This window comes from Hyaena hyaena, unplaced genomic scaffold, assembly GCF_003009895.1.
Source record: "Hyaena hyaena isolate Hyena2069 unplaced genomic scaffold, ASM300989v1 scaffold_138, whole genome shotgun sequence".
Taxonomy (NCBI): Eukaryota; Metazoa; Chordata; class Mammalia; order Carnivora; family Hyaenidae; genus Hyaena; species Hyaena hyaena.
In genome coordinates this window covers 534,219-547,327 of record NW_024080770.1, presented here as the reverse complement: position 1 = coordinate 547,327, position 13,109 = coordinate 534,219, and the positions used below count along the sequence as shown (strand labels likewise).

General features: G+C 50.0%; 1 protein-coding gene across 1 annotated transcript in view; it reads right to left on the bottom strand.

The window, feature by feature from the left end:
• Positions 1 to 1,282: 1,282 nt before the first annotated feature.
• The window catches only part of CIB4 (calcium and integrin binding family member 4), a 51,891-nt gene continuing 40,064 nt past the window's right edge, over positions 1,283 to 13,109 (bottom strand). Inside the window, exons 5-7 of the mRNA XM_039238317.1 lie at positions 4,157 to 4,266; positions 3,220 to 3,308; positions 1,283 to 1,471 (exon numbers count right to left, since the gene is read on the bottom strand). Of these exons, the coding sequence (XP_039094248.1) occupies positions 1,441 to 1,471; positions 3,220 to 3,308; positions 4,157 to 4,266 (230 nt within the window). The 3' untranslated portion in view covers positions 1,283 to 1,440. The remainder of the gene's footprint in view (positions 1,472 to 3,219; positions 3,309 to 4,156; positions 4,267 to 13,109) is intronic.

Here is a 13,109-nt window from a genome sequence, read left to right as displayed (position 1 = left end):
GGCCCTGGCCTGGCATCATTTAATCTGCACAACAACTTGTGAGGGAAGGAATGGCATCCCCACTTTACTGATAAAGACACTGAAGCCCAGAGAGGCTAAGAAAGTTACCCACGCTCACACAGCTTAGAAGTGACTCACGTTTTTGACCCAAGCCCTATTTTTTCCACTATATAACCTGCCTATGGCCCATGTGGAGACTGGGGAGTAGGCGTGACACAACCCCAAAGGACGCTGGGGCGCCTGAGAGGAAAATCTGTGTAAAGCAACTGCTTGCTGCATTCTTCCCAGACTGGAATGGACAGGTTGATTTGGCATCTACCTCTGGAACTATTTTTAGAATAGGACATGAAGGAGTGACGTGGGACTAAGCTGCTCTTCAAGGAAATAGGGGAAATAGGTTCCCAGGTCATGTGCATGAGGTTGGGGCTTTGGAGTGTCTGCTCTCACCCGGATGCTGCCTCCTACTTCCTGGGAGACCTGCTGGGGCAGGGGACAGGATGTGGGTGACAGCCCCTCAATAGACAGGATCTGGGATGGGGACCTCAGGCCAGGTGTGTACCCACATGACAAGAGTTCTCCAACGTTCCAGCGCCTCTTAGATTTGATCAAGGGACTCCATCAGTCCATGGAAATCTATTACCTCTTGAATGGGTGAGTCAGGACCTAAAGGCAAAGAGACCTCTGCAGGTTCAAGTGAGGGTGAAGCAGCCCTTCCCCTGTGAGCCAGTGTTTAGACACCTTCCCAGATGATGGGAAAAACCATATGCCCATCAGAGCATCTGTTGGCTCTCAGAGTCCTTGTAAGGGGCTGCTCCTGTGACTCAGAGTCTCTGATCAGCTGGGCCCCAAAGGGTCCCTGTGGTGGCCAAAGTCATTCCAGGATGTGGATGAATAGAAAGCAAATAAACCCCAGTTGCTGGGGCCTGGGGGTGCCAAATGGGGCCAAGATGTCTTCTCCCTTGACAAGGACTGGGGAGCCAGGCGCCAGCTGGAATGACCACTAAACACACGTCTCTGTACAGTCGGCCCCAGAAGGTGCTGGGAGGTGGCTCCAGTGAAGGGAGGGGAGGATGTAGGTTTTCTTGGTGAACTTCAGCCCATTTGGCCTGGTCCCTGCTGTGACCTGGGTTGGGATTTGAACTCTGTCCCCAGAAAGACTGGTCATCCCAGCTTTCTTGGTCATCGGCAAGCTTCAACCCTGGAATGAGAAGTTACTAACAAAAAGTACTGCTACACGATCCTGTAGTCAAAAGATGAACCGATGGGGCAAGGGAAAGCCATTTTCTTTTGCTTTATTGAGTAAACAATAGTCTAGAAGTGAGGGAAGGACAGGGACAGAATCATACTTCTGATCAAAGTCCCCCAGTGCCTGGAGGGGGTTGAATTCCGAGTTCCAGCGGTTCTCCCTTGAGGCTGCCCAATCAGGTCTTTGTAGCCACATCAAAACCCCCAGAAGTGAATCCGAAAGGAGCTGAGGGAAAGCATCCCATGAGCCACCTTGAGCTACAAATCTAAAGTGCCCTCCAGTTTCTGGGTTCACAATGGTCCTGGAGACATCCTCCCTTGCCCACCTTTTGTGTCCCTCTGTCTGTGGGATAGCCAGTGTGCAGCTGTCACAAGCCTACCCAAAGGCCTCTTTATGCTCCTTTTAGCATCACCAGAAAGCAAATGCCAAAACCAATGGAAAGAAATGGGAGCAATTCAAAGAAAAAGTCAAGGAAGACAGGATTCTGGCCTCAGTTATGTGGCTGGACTGTTATGAAAGAAGAGGAATTACCCTTAGTTGGGGTGGTGTCAAGTGTGGACCCTCTTCCAGAGGGGTCCTCAAGTCTCGGCCCCATAGCAGCCATGATGGAAAGGAGAGCCCTGTCCCCCCAGCCAGGTGATTGGAAGAGGAGGGGTGGACACCTGACCGGAGTTGGGCCAATCAGAGTCTCTCTCTGGGAGTCTGGAGTCAGAGCTGAGAGATATTACTTAGGAGTCAGCCAGGGCCATTCAGAACCAAGGAGATATAAACCTGACTGCTGGGGGGAGGCCATGTGGCCTCCCGTCTGACAAGGCAGAGACTCTAGGCACAGAGAAGAGAGAAAATACACGCTATCCTTGGGTCCTGGCCAAGTGCTCTAGGGTCTAGTTGTCTTAGTCCTTTTTTCTAATTGACTTGTCAAACCATCTTGAGTGGGCATTCTTTACTATCAAAATCACTTAGACTGTGAGACCAAGGGCAGAACAGGGCCCGGGAGCAGCAGACACATGCAAACAGAGGCCAACTCAACACAGGAAGGGCAATCGAACAAGGCTGTTCGACATGAACGGGCTGCCTCCCAGGGGCACGGGATCCTTCCCATTACTGGAAGGATCCGAACAAGACCGTTAAACATGAATGTGGAGATAGCCAATCATCATAAGGGTGTTTGAACCAAAATAGAAGACCGTTAAGGTCCCTTTGTCTGAAACAAGGTTTGGAAATACTCGAACTTTCCCTGAGCTCCACAACCAGCATCTTCACACCCCCATGTAAATCTCCAACTCCTGGTGACCGTAGGAGTTGTTGGGACAAGGGAATAAGATGGGCAGTGGCAAAGGCCACCACCTCCAGGCAGTCTCAGAGTCCCCTAGGCTTAGAGAAAATACATCTGTGTGCCAGGCCAGCTATACACAGGCAGCACCCCAAGGCAGGACCACCCATATCATTTACAAAGCCGGGAATGCAGTCCTGTCTTTGCTGGTTAAAACCCCACTCCTTCCTTCCTTCCTTCCTTCCTTCCTTCCTTCCTTCCTTCCTTCCTTCCTTCCTTTCTTTCTTTCTTTCTGTTTATATATTTTTGAGAGAGAGAGAGAAAGAGAGAGAGAGAGAGCATGAGCAGGGGAGAGAGGGAGACACAGAATCCAAAGACAGGCTCCAGGCTCTGAGCTGGCTGTCAGCACAGAGCCCGACGTGGGGTTCAAACCCATGAACCGTGAGATCATGACCTGAGCCAAAGTCGGACGCTTAACCAACTGAGCCACCTAGGTGACCCCCACTCCTTCTTTCTGAAGGTTAGAAATTTAGGGCACCTAATTTCTCAGGAGCTCTGGATTTGCTGACTCTGAAAGATTTGGCAAAGCACCCTGGAAACTCATGGCCTCCTTGGGAAGACCGAGGATCCCCACTGGCCCTTCCCGCCTCCCCCCTACCCCATCCTGGGTACCGCCACCTCCCACTCTGGAACACCTTACTTCATGAAGTCTGGAGCCTTGGCCATCGCGTGCTCAAACTCTGAGAAAGACAGCATGTTGTCATTGTCCAGATCTGACTCATTCAGGATCTGGCCAGGAATGCAGAAGGAGGCAGAGAGCAGAGAGGAGCCCAGTGTGAGAAAGCGAGACAGAGACTCAGGCAGAGGGGGAGAGATGCTTCACGCCAAGTGCTGCCCTAGGCTAGGTTCTCTGCTAAGTGCTCAGCACACCTCCGAGTCCCCTGACCCCTTGTGAGACAAGTGTTCTCCCTGCCCCTCACCCTTGCTACTTCCCACTCCAGACAAGGACACGGAAATGCAGGGATAAGGTTATGTGCGCTGAAGTCTGGGGCCTCATGGGCTGGTCTCATTGTGGAAGAGTCTCCTTGGTGCCTCTAGCGCAAACGTGGCAGTGGAAGTGGGTGCAGAGGTAACCAGGGACTCCTCCCACCCACACCTGTCACCCAGTCGCAGGAGGGGCTCTTTGGTGCAAGGGACCCAGTCAGGTCGAGGAAGCAGTGATGACCCCTCCTGGCTTTATCTTTGCTTCTTGTTTCAAACCAGACCAAAAGTACTTGAAGGTTCTCATGGTCTTAGGACAGATTCATGAGGCTGTCTTCATGGCCTGTCACACTTTGGACTGTCACTCGAGGACATCAGGGCATTGTATCGTGCTGGGATAATGTGGGACAGAGGACGTGGTGATGTGTCCACCTGACGTGTGTTGGGCCACCTGCCTGCAGTGACTGCAGTGTGGATGGCTCGGCCCTGCTCTTGGGGACCCTGGAAGGGAGTCAGGATCCTGAAGGAAAGACAAGAACTTAGCAGGTCGTTGCCTCCAGCCGTGTGCTCATCACTCAGGGCACCTCACCGTGCCTGCCATCCAGCTTTGGGTGACAGCCTGGCCCAACCCAGCCTGTGTGGCCCCAGGCACGCACGTGGTTTGTGACGTCAGTCAGCAGGTCTTCCGACACGTCGTCACTGTTGAGCAGGCGGAGGACAATCTTCTGCAGGTCCTCCTCATCAATGAAGCCGTTCTCGTTAAAATCTGCAAAGAGGAGGCAGAGCGTGAGAGGTGGGGCCTTCCTCGGCCTCCCAAGAGTCCAGGGAGCCATGGCCGCACAGAGCTCCTGTGTCCCAGGCGGGCCTAGAGCCTGGCCCCTGGTGAGACCTGGGCGGGCAAGAGGTGAGGGAGCCACAGCAGCAGGCCGGGCTGCAGAGGAAGGTGGTGCTACTGAACACAACAAAAATAGCCATTCTAATGAGCGTTCGTTCAATGAGCACACACTACCTGCTGAGACATATCCTGAGCTTCACCTCACTACCTGTTCTCAGTTGTTGGATCTACACAATCAGCCTATTTTTAGTCTCACCGGGCACAGAGGTGTTCGGTGTTGGCGTACACTGCCAGTAAGTGGACGGCTGGGATTGAGACCCAGCCAGGCTGGTCCCCGAGCCCGCCTCAAGCCCTGCACTATGGAGATCTCCATCTCACAGCTCACACGCCAGTAGGCGGCCTGGTGGCTAGGGGTTGGGGACACGGAGGAGCAGGAGGATCCTGCATTGAGCACAGGTCCCTGCCCCTGCCCCTGCGCAGTGTGACCTGAGTGCCTGTCCCACCTGCACTGAGGATAATGCCCGGTTTCCACTCTAGGGGGCACCCTGACCCTTGTCAGACCTTGAGTCCTCCATTTTGAGCTCAAAAATAGGGTCAGTCACGTGAAACTAATATAACATTGTGTGTCAACAACGACAATGAAATCTGGGCATTACCCCAGCTCCCTGAACGCTGGACTGCCAAGGTATGTTCAATCCGGTTTCTTACAGAGACACCTTGGACGGGTGTCCTTGGTCCTGTCACTGCCTGCTGCACGTCTTCTCTACAAGCCTGGAGCATTCCTACCTCCAGGCCTTGCAGAAGGCACCCCTTTTTTCTCCAAGCACTGGGATACTCTGACTCACGCTGAGCTTGCTCTCCCTGGCCTCCCTGTGAAGGCTCCCTGACGGCTTCAGGCCCAGGATGGCTCCCTCCTCAAGCTCCAGCAGCTTCTAATATAGGACTTGTCCTCCCGGACAAGTGGCCTAGGACTGCCTTGTCTTCCCACTGCTGCATGTACTTCTCACCACTGCCTCGCTCAGCTGTAGTGGGCAGACACAGTGGGTGCCTCTGGGTGCCCATCCCTCAGCTCTGGTACACAGATACCCCTGACTGGTTCTTGCCCGCATGGGGCTTCCCTTCCTGGGGTGCAGGGGAGACAGTGGGGCACCTGAGTGTCTTGGCTCCAGGGAGAGAGGAACGGGCATCCCAAGGGTTCCAAGGGTTTCCAAATGGGTAAGTTCACGTCTGATTGGGGTTGGGGTTGTGAATGAGGAAGACTTCTTGGAGGAAGAGGCATCATAAAATGACAAAAGGGTTTGGGTGTACAGAAATGGCCATTAGAGAGAGTGCTAGGTCACTAGAGACAGTGGTAGAGAAGGACTAGAACCAGAGTGACCAGTCTAGGGTGAGGGGAGCAGAGGTTTGGAGGCCTGGGAGAGAGAGTCAAAGGTTAAGTGTGGAAGGTGGGTTGAACTGCATAGAGCCTTGAATGCCAAGGGAGGCAGCCCTCCTCTGGAAACCCCAGCACAATCCCTGAACCACTCATCTGCTATGTGTAAGTGCAGTAAACTGAGACAGATACAATGGCCACCACAACAAACACAGATGTGCCAGGCAATGATCTAAGTGCTTTTTATTCTACTGCATTTAATCCTCAGAACCCAGATGAAGAAAGTGAGGCACACTGAGATTAAATAACCAGACTTCCTTAATCTCATTTCAGCATCTTGCCTTTAAATATCTATCTCCAGCCTTGGCTTCTGCACTCTAGGGACATGTATCCATCCACAGGCCTTCCTGCCCTCCCCACTTTACAGTATGATAGGTCCTTCAAATTCAACTGATCAAACCCAAACTGTCAATGTGCCTCCCTCCTCCCCATCCCCAAGCCTGCTGCACTCAACTGTGTTCTTCCTGGCAAATGGGCAACTCCACTCTTTTGGTCACTTGGCCAGTGAACTTGGAGTCATCCGTGACCATGTCCCCACAGCTAAGGTATCCACAAACCCTCCCAGCTCCACCCTGGGGAGACAGTGGACCCAGCCTGATGACCTTCCCCACTGCACTGCCTCCACCATGGCCCAGTCATTGTCCCCTCTCTTCAGGATTACCCTAGTGGCACCCAAACCAGTGTGCTCACTTTCCGTCTGCCCCTCAGCCTGTTCTCCACTCAGCAGCCTGAGGTCCTCATACCACATTCCCCGCTCGGTACCCCTTCTCCCAGCCTCCCATCTCGAGCCAGAGGAAAGCCCCGGGTCCTGACAGTGTTCCCCGAGGTCCACCCTGCGCTCACCCTGCTTCCTTCCCTTTCCCCATGAGGCCAGGCACGATCCTGCCTCCGGACCTTTGCACTGTGCTTCCCCTCCCTGGACCATTCACCCAGAGATCCTTTGGGTCTTCATTGAAATGCCAGCTTGTCACCAGAACCTGCCTAAAATTGCATTTCTTGTCCCTTTCCTTGCTTTGTTTTTCTCCCAGCACAGAATACTGCTTAACACAGTGTATATTTCACCCATTAGCGCCTTTATTTCTCTCTACTAGAGTGTAAATTCCTCGAGGACAGAGAGTTTTGTCTTTTTGGTCACTACCGTAGCCTCAGCTCCTACAACAGTGCCTGGAACAGAGTGAGGGCTCACCGACTATGTCTTGAGTAAGTGAATGCATGAACTACCCAAGGCCACATGTCTATGAAGGATGGAGACAATGCTAAACCCAGGCAGTGCACCTCTGTGGGCAGTCTGTGGTCTTAATCACTCATAACTGCTTTTATGGTATGAAAGTGCCCAATTTTTAGCTAGGTATATGACCATCTAAAATGAACACTACATTTCCCAGCCTCCCTTGGTGCTAGTTGTGGCCCCGGATGTTAGAGTTCTGGCCAATGAGACACAAGCAACTTCTAGGAGGTCTTTAAAGAGAAAGTACAGCCCTTCAAGACAGTGAGGTGACCCTGGGAATGGAGGATAAAGTGACGCCGTGGAGGTACCTAAGTCCTGGACATGGCAGAACCACCATGGACAGCTGCATTTGGAATTCCTCGCATTGGAGAAAAAAACATGTACCTGCCAGTGATCTTAGAAGCTGTCTTGCATAAACCGTTTGGGGTTCCTTGTCCTTAGCAACCAAACTTAATCCTAACTCATGCATAATCAGGGCCTCAGTTTCCTCATCCATAACAGAAAGTAGCAGTACTGCCATACAGTCACTGTGAAGATTAAATATGACAATACGTGGAAGTCATCCAGCACGGGGCTTGGACTAGAGAAGGCGCTCAGGATAGAGATGCGAATTAGATAGAGCGGAGGCTCCGTTCTCGGTCACTTGATGATTGTTAAACACTAAACATGCAAACCCTGGAAACTATGTAACATCTCACTTTGAAGAGTGAAAGCTAGAGCTATATTGGGACTGGAATGGAGGAGCGAGTTTGCTGCTGTCACAGGCTCCTTCAGGGTTAGACCCCAGACGTCAGTCTGTCTTCCTTGGACAGGATATGGATATGGAAAATATAGGGGCGCCTGGGTGGCTTAGTCGGTTAAGTGTCCGACTTTCGCTTAGGTCATGATCTCACGGTTCGTGGGTTCGAGCCCCGCGTCGGGCTCTGTGCTGACTGCCGGCTCAGAGCCTGGAGCCTGTTTCAATCTGTGACTCCCTCTCTCTCTGACACTCCCCTGCTCATGCTGTCTCTCTCTCTCTCTCCTAGAAATAAATAAAAAAAAACATTAAAAAAATAAAAAAAAAGAAAATACAACTCACCACCTTCCTTCTTAAGCAGGTAGCTCTCCCCTGGCTGAGAAACTGGAGGCTAAGGCCCGAGACGTTCATCCAGGCTCTCCCTGTGCTGCTCTGCTATCACACACCGTGGGTGATGGCTGGGAGCAGGTGCGGGGGCAGAGGGATCAGCACCCCGGCTAGAAGGAATGGACAGCCGCAGTGACATTGCACTGCTGGTGAGAAGTTCCGCAGCCTGTCCCAGAGACCCCGCAGTGTGCCTGGGCGTCCTGCTGGCCCAGGTCCCATATGCAGAGACTGCAGCAAAGTGACATGGCTTTGGTCCCAGGCCATCTGGAAACAGAATAATTTGCTAGAGTAGAATGTAGTCCTGGACAGTTCCCCTCCTTTGGGGGTGCAAGGGCACAGCAGCTTAGGAAAGGGGTGGGGGCTGGGAGCTCTGGGCTGCTGGCCAGTCCACACAGCCTAAGCAGCCTCAGACCTGCAGCCTTGGGCCACTCCGAGAATGGGGGGAGGGCTTATGTCTCACTGTTTCCCGACAACGGGAGGTTAGAGAGAGCTTGGAAAGATGGGGTTTAGCCTTCAGGTCCCCCCCGAGTACTCTTGCCATCGTCATCTCAACCTCTCTGTCATGTTACTCCTTGCAATTTACAAAGTACTTTTACAGAAATTAGCCTGTGTGGTTGAGTGAGGAAGGGCACGCTTTCATGATTATTTCCCAGGAGAACTGAGCCTGCCTCCGTGGCCTCTCCCAGCCCTGGGTACTGTGTCAGATCCTGGGGCAGTGTGGGAAGATCTCCCACTAGCACTCTGGCACCTGTCTGAGGGCCGTTCACATCTGGTGGAAGCCATGCTGATGGAACAGGAAGGAAGTGCTGGGGTGTTGGTCTCTAGCAGGTAAAAAATCCCTCCAGAAAGGGCCGGGGCTGGATCTGTTAGAGGCCAGGAATGTCCCTCAAAGCGGAAAGTGGAGCCCAGTGGAGATCAGCTGGGGTCCTGTTAAGATGTGAACTTGGCGGGGCGCCTGAGTGGCTTAGTCGGTTAAGCGACCGACTTTCGCTTAGGTCATGATCTCACGATTCGTGGGTTCAAGTCCCACGTCAGGCTCTGTGCTGACTGCCAGCTCGGAGCCTGGAGCCTGTTTCAGTCTGTGACTCCCTCTCACTCTGACCCTCCCCTGCTCACGCTGTCTCTCTCTCTCTCCTAGAAATAAATAAAACATTTAAAACAAACAAACAAACAAAAAAAGAAATAGTCCAGGTATGTTTAGTTTTTAATAACTAGTGCTCCCGTTATTCGGGTAAAGAATTGAAAACACCCGGAAGGTAATTGTTCTGCATAATCCTAACCTCCCCATCCAAAAAACCTAGGATAGTGAGTTTTTATTAACATGCCTGATCCAGAGAGAGCTCTAATCTGTATNGCCTGTTTCAGTCTGTGACTCCCTCTCACTCTGACCCTCCCCTGCTCACGCTGTCTCTCTCTCTCTCCTAGAAATAAATAAAACATTAAAAAAAAAAAAGATGTGAACTTGGCTCTAGCAGGTGTACAGAGGGGCTGGAGCTTCTGCGTCCCTAACAGGCTTCCTGGTGATAGTGCTGCTGCTCCATGGGCCCCACACGGAGTACCAAGGCATCAGAGCATCGAGTTAGGTCTCTGGACTTTGGCCAAGAAGGGTCACAGCGGCCATTCCCACTGCCATCTTCTCCTTCCTGTCTCCTTCTTTTCCTTTTTATTCTTCCCCTTCTGCCTTCAGTGCCGCCCTTACCACCTCCATGCACTGAGCAGCCACCCCATGCCAAACACCAGGCTCGGAGATTCACTTGTCCCCACCTCTAATCCTGCTGACAGCTCTGTAAGGCAACAGATCCTCTGAGCCCAGAGAGAATTCAGATTTGTCTGGATGTATCTGATGAAGCCTTGGAGTTTATGAGTCCCCAGGCATCTATTTGCACAGCTGATTTGCATGAAGGCTTTGCACTTTTTTGTTTTTGTACTTGAGCTCAAGGAGGAAGGAAACCCCTTCAGGGGTCCTGGAGAGAGGGGTGGAGGAAGATATAAGGACAGTGTGGGGAACAGGTGGTGTCGGGTCCCAGGTCTGACCTGAGGCATTAGGTCTGACCTCTTGGGAGTGAGGGCTTCCTCCTTACTTCTAAGCTGAACACGGCTTAGCTCCTGTGCCTTGGAGCCTAAAGAGAACCTGCTGTTCTTACAGCTCCCTGAAGGCTTGGTGTTTTGGTTTGTTTAGCTCTGGAACCATGGATAGACAGCTGAGGCAGAACATCTGCTCAGCCTACACTTTACCATCTCTGAGAAGTGTCCCTACCCCAGTGACAGAGCTCTGGAGCTATGTTTATTTATGTGACTCGGCATCTTTTTGGCCGTGGTTGATTGGACAAGGCTGTTTACCCAACCCTGGTGCAGCAAGACCATTGATTTGGCTGAGCCATCTGTATCTTCTGAGAAAATGGGGGGCCAGGGTGTTCATCTTTGGCCCATAGGCACAGAAGCACGAAAGTCTGCAGAAAAAGAAATTGCACGGAGAGAAGCAGAAACAAGAGACCAGGGAACCATGAAGAAAAAAAAAGAAAGTAGCCACCTCGCTTCCTGACCACTGCCAGCCACGTCCTCAGGAGGGTGCCTCAGTTCCACCATGGGCTCCATGCTGCTTGCGATGGACAAGCTCTAGTGCTCCCCTGCCCCTATGACCCGCACCTCTTGGTATTTGTGCATATATAACCCCCACGTCCTTTTAGTGGCTTATAACTAACCAACAGAATTTGGCAAAGTGATAGGATATTCCCTCCATGATGGTTATATAAGACTCTACCTTACCAGCACACTGGCTTCAAAGACTCTCTCTCTAGCTGTCTTTGAAGAAGGAAGTGGCCATGTCAGGGGATGCCCATGGGGCAAGGAGCATGGGTCAGCCTCTAGAAACTGAGGGCAGCCTCCAGCCGATAGCCAGTGGAAACCAGGGCTCTAAGTTCCCTAGACACGAGGAAATGCATTTGCCAACAACGAGAGTGAGCGTGTAAGTGAATTCCTCACAGTCAAGTGCAGCCAGACAGAGCCTTGATTGCAGCTTTGTGGAACCCTAAGAGAGGACGTAAAAAAGCTGAGCCAGACTCCTAACCCACAGAAACTGTGAGATGATAAATGTGTCATCTAAATCCACTAGGTTTGTGGTAACTTATTACACGGCAATGGAATGCTAATATACTACAATTCTTCATCAGTTGCCTCTCACACAGGTAAGTCCCCGGTACTTGCAACCCAAAGACTCTTGGGTAATATGAGAGCACCCAGCCTGGGCCAGTGCTCTGCATCAGGGAGAGCTGCCAATCCAGAAGAGTATGGACAGGATGCAGAAAAGGCAAGGGACAGCACAACAAATTCTGTGCAGCACAAGTCCTGACACAGAGGGGCAGCAACTAGTGGTCCCTGGGGAGCCCCAGAAGTACTTGGGGTAAGGAAGGAGGAAGACTAGTGAACAGGTGGAAACCACTAAGCCAACTAACTAAATGTGGGTATGTAATTTCATTTGCACTTAACCCTGTTTGAAGTTCACTGTAAATGCACGTCTTGTGTCAAACTTTGGACACATGGGGCCATTATATCTTCAAATATCTTTTCTTTCCCATTAATTCTTTCTGTCCGAGATACCAATTGATTATATATTAGAGCTTCCTATTGTCCTTCATGTTCCTGAAGCTCTGTTCCTTTTTTCTCTCAATATATTTTTCCTCTGTTCTTCAGATTAGATTATTTCCATTAAACTATCTTCAGGTTTCTGGCTCTTTCCTCTGTCATCTCAATTTTCCTATTAAGTGCATCCAGTGAATTTTTAATTTTATTTTTTATTAAAAAATTTTTAACGTTATTATTTTTGAGAGGGAGAGAGACAGAAACAGAGTGCAAACAGGGGAGGAGCAAATTAAGATGGAGACACAGAATCCAAAGTAGGCCTCAGCCTCTGAGCTGTTAGCACAGAGCCCAACACAGAGCTCAAACCCACAAACTGTGAGATCATGACCTGAGCCAAAGTCAGATGCTCAGCTGACTGAGGCACACAGGCACCCCATGAATTTTTATTTTAGATATATATTTTATTTTTCACTTTTATATTTTCGGTTTGATTCTTTCTTATAGTTTCTATTTCTCTGCTGAGAATTCCCACTATTTCTTCCATTATGAATTTCTTTTACATAACTTTTACATCACATTTACATGCCAGAGTCAGGCTCCATCCTTGAGAATATATCAATTTTTATTTATTTTGTAATTGTATATTTAATAATTTTGGATTATACCTTGGACATTTCTGGTTTTCTAAAATTTTTGTATGTTGAATAATTATGGATTATATTTTAGACATTATAAATGATTTATTGTAAAATCTCTGGATTCTGTTATATTCTTCCAAAGAGTGTTGGTTTTTTTTTTAAAAAAAATTCTATCAGGAAATTGACTGGACTTAAACTGTAAACCATGTCACACAGGGACCTTGTTAAGATGGAGTGGCCACTCAAATCTCAGTTCTATTATCCTTACCTGAGCTGCTTTGAATTTACCCTTGTATATGTGGTTTAGAGGACCTTTCTCTGGCTTTCTTTCATGGACTCTCCCTTCTTTTCACTTTTCATGGGAAAAGTGCCCCCAAACAGTCTGATTCTTCAAGTCAGAAAGAATTTAGGGTTTCTATCAGTCCTGCAAGATGCCCTTCACTGAAGCCCGCCTTTAGGCTAAAAAGTTTGAAAAAAGTGAGGAAAAGGGCCATCCAGTACTACTTCCTCCCTCCAAGTGTCAACTCTCTGCCTCTGGTAGCTGTCTAGTGCCATCAGGTAGGTGGTATATATATATACATGTATACATATATATATACATACATACATATATATACATACATATGCATATACGTATATATATACATATACATATATATATAGAGAGAGAGAGAGAGAGAGTTTATAGTTGCTATCTGTGGAAGTGACAGTATGGTAGGAGCTTACTTAGCTATTCTCAGCAAGGGGATGTGTGATTTCATTTGAGTTTATTGG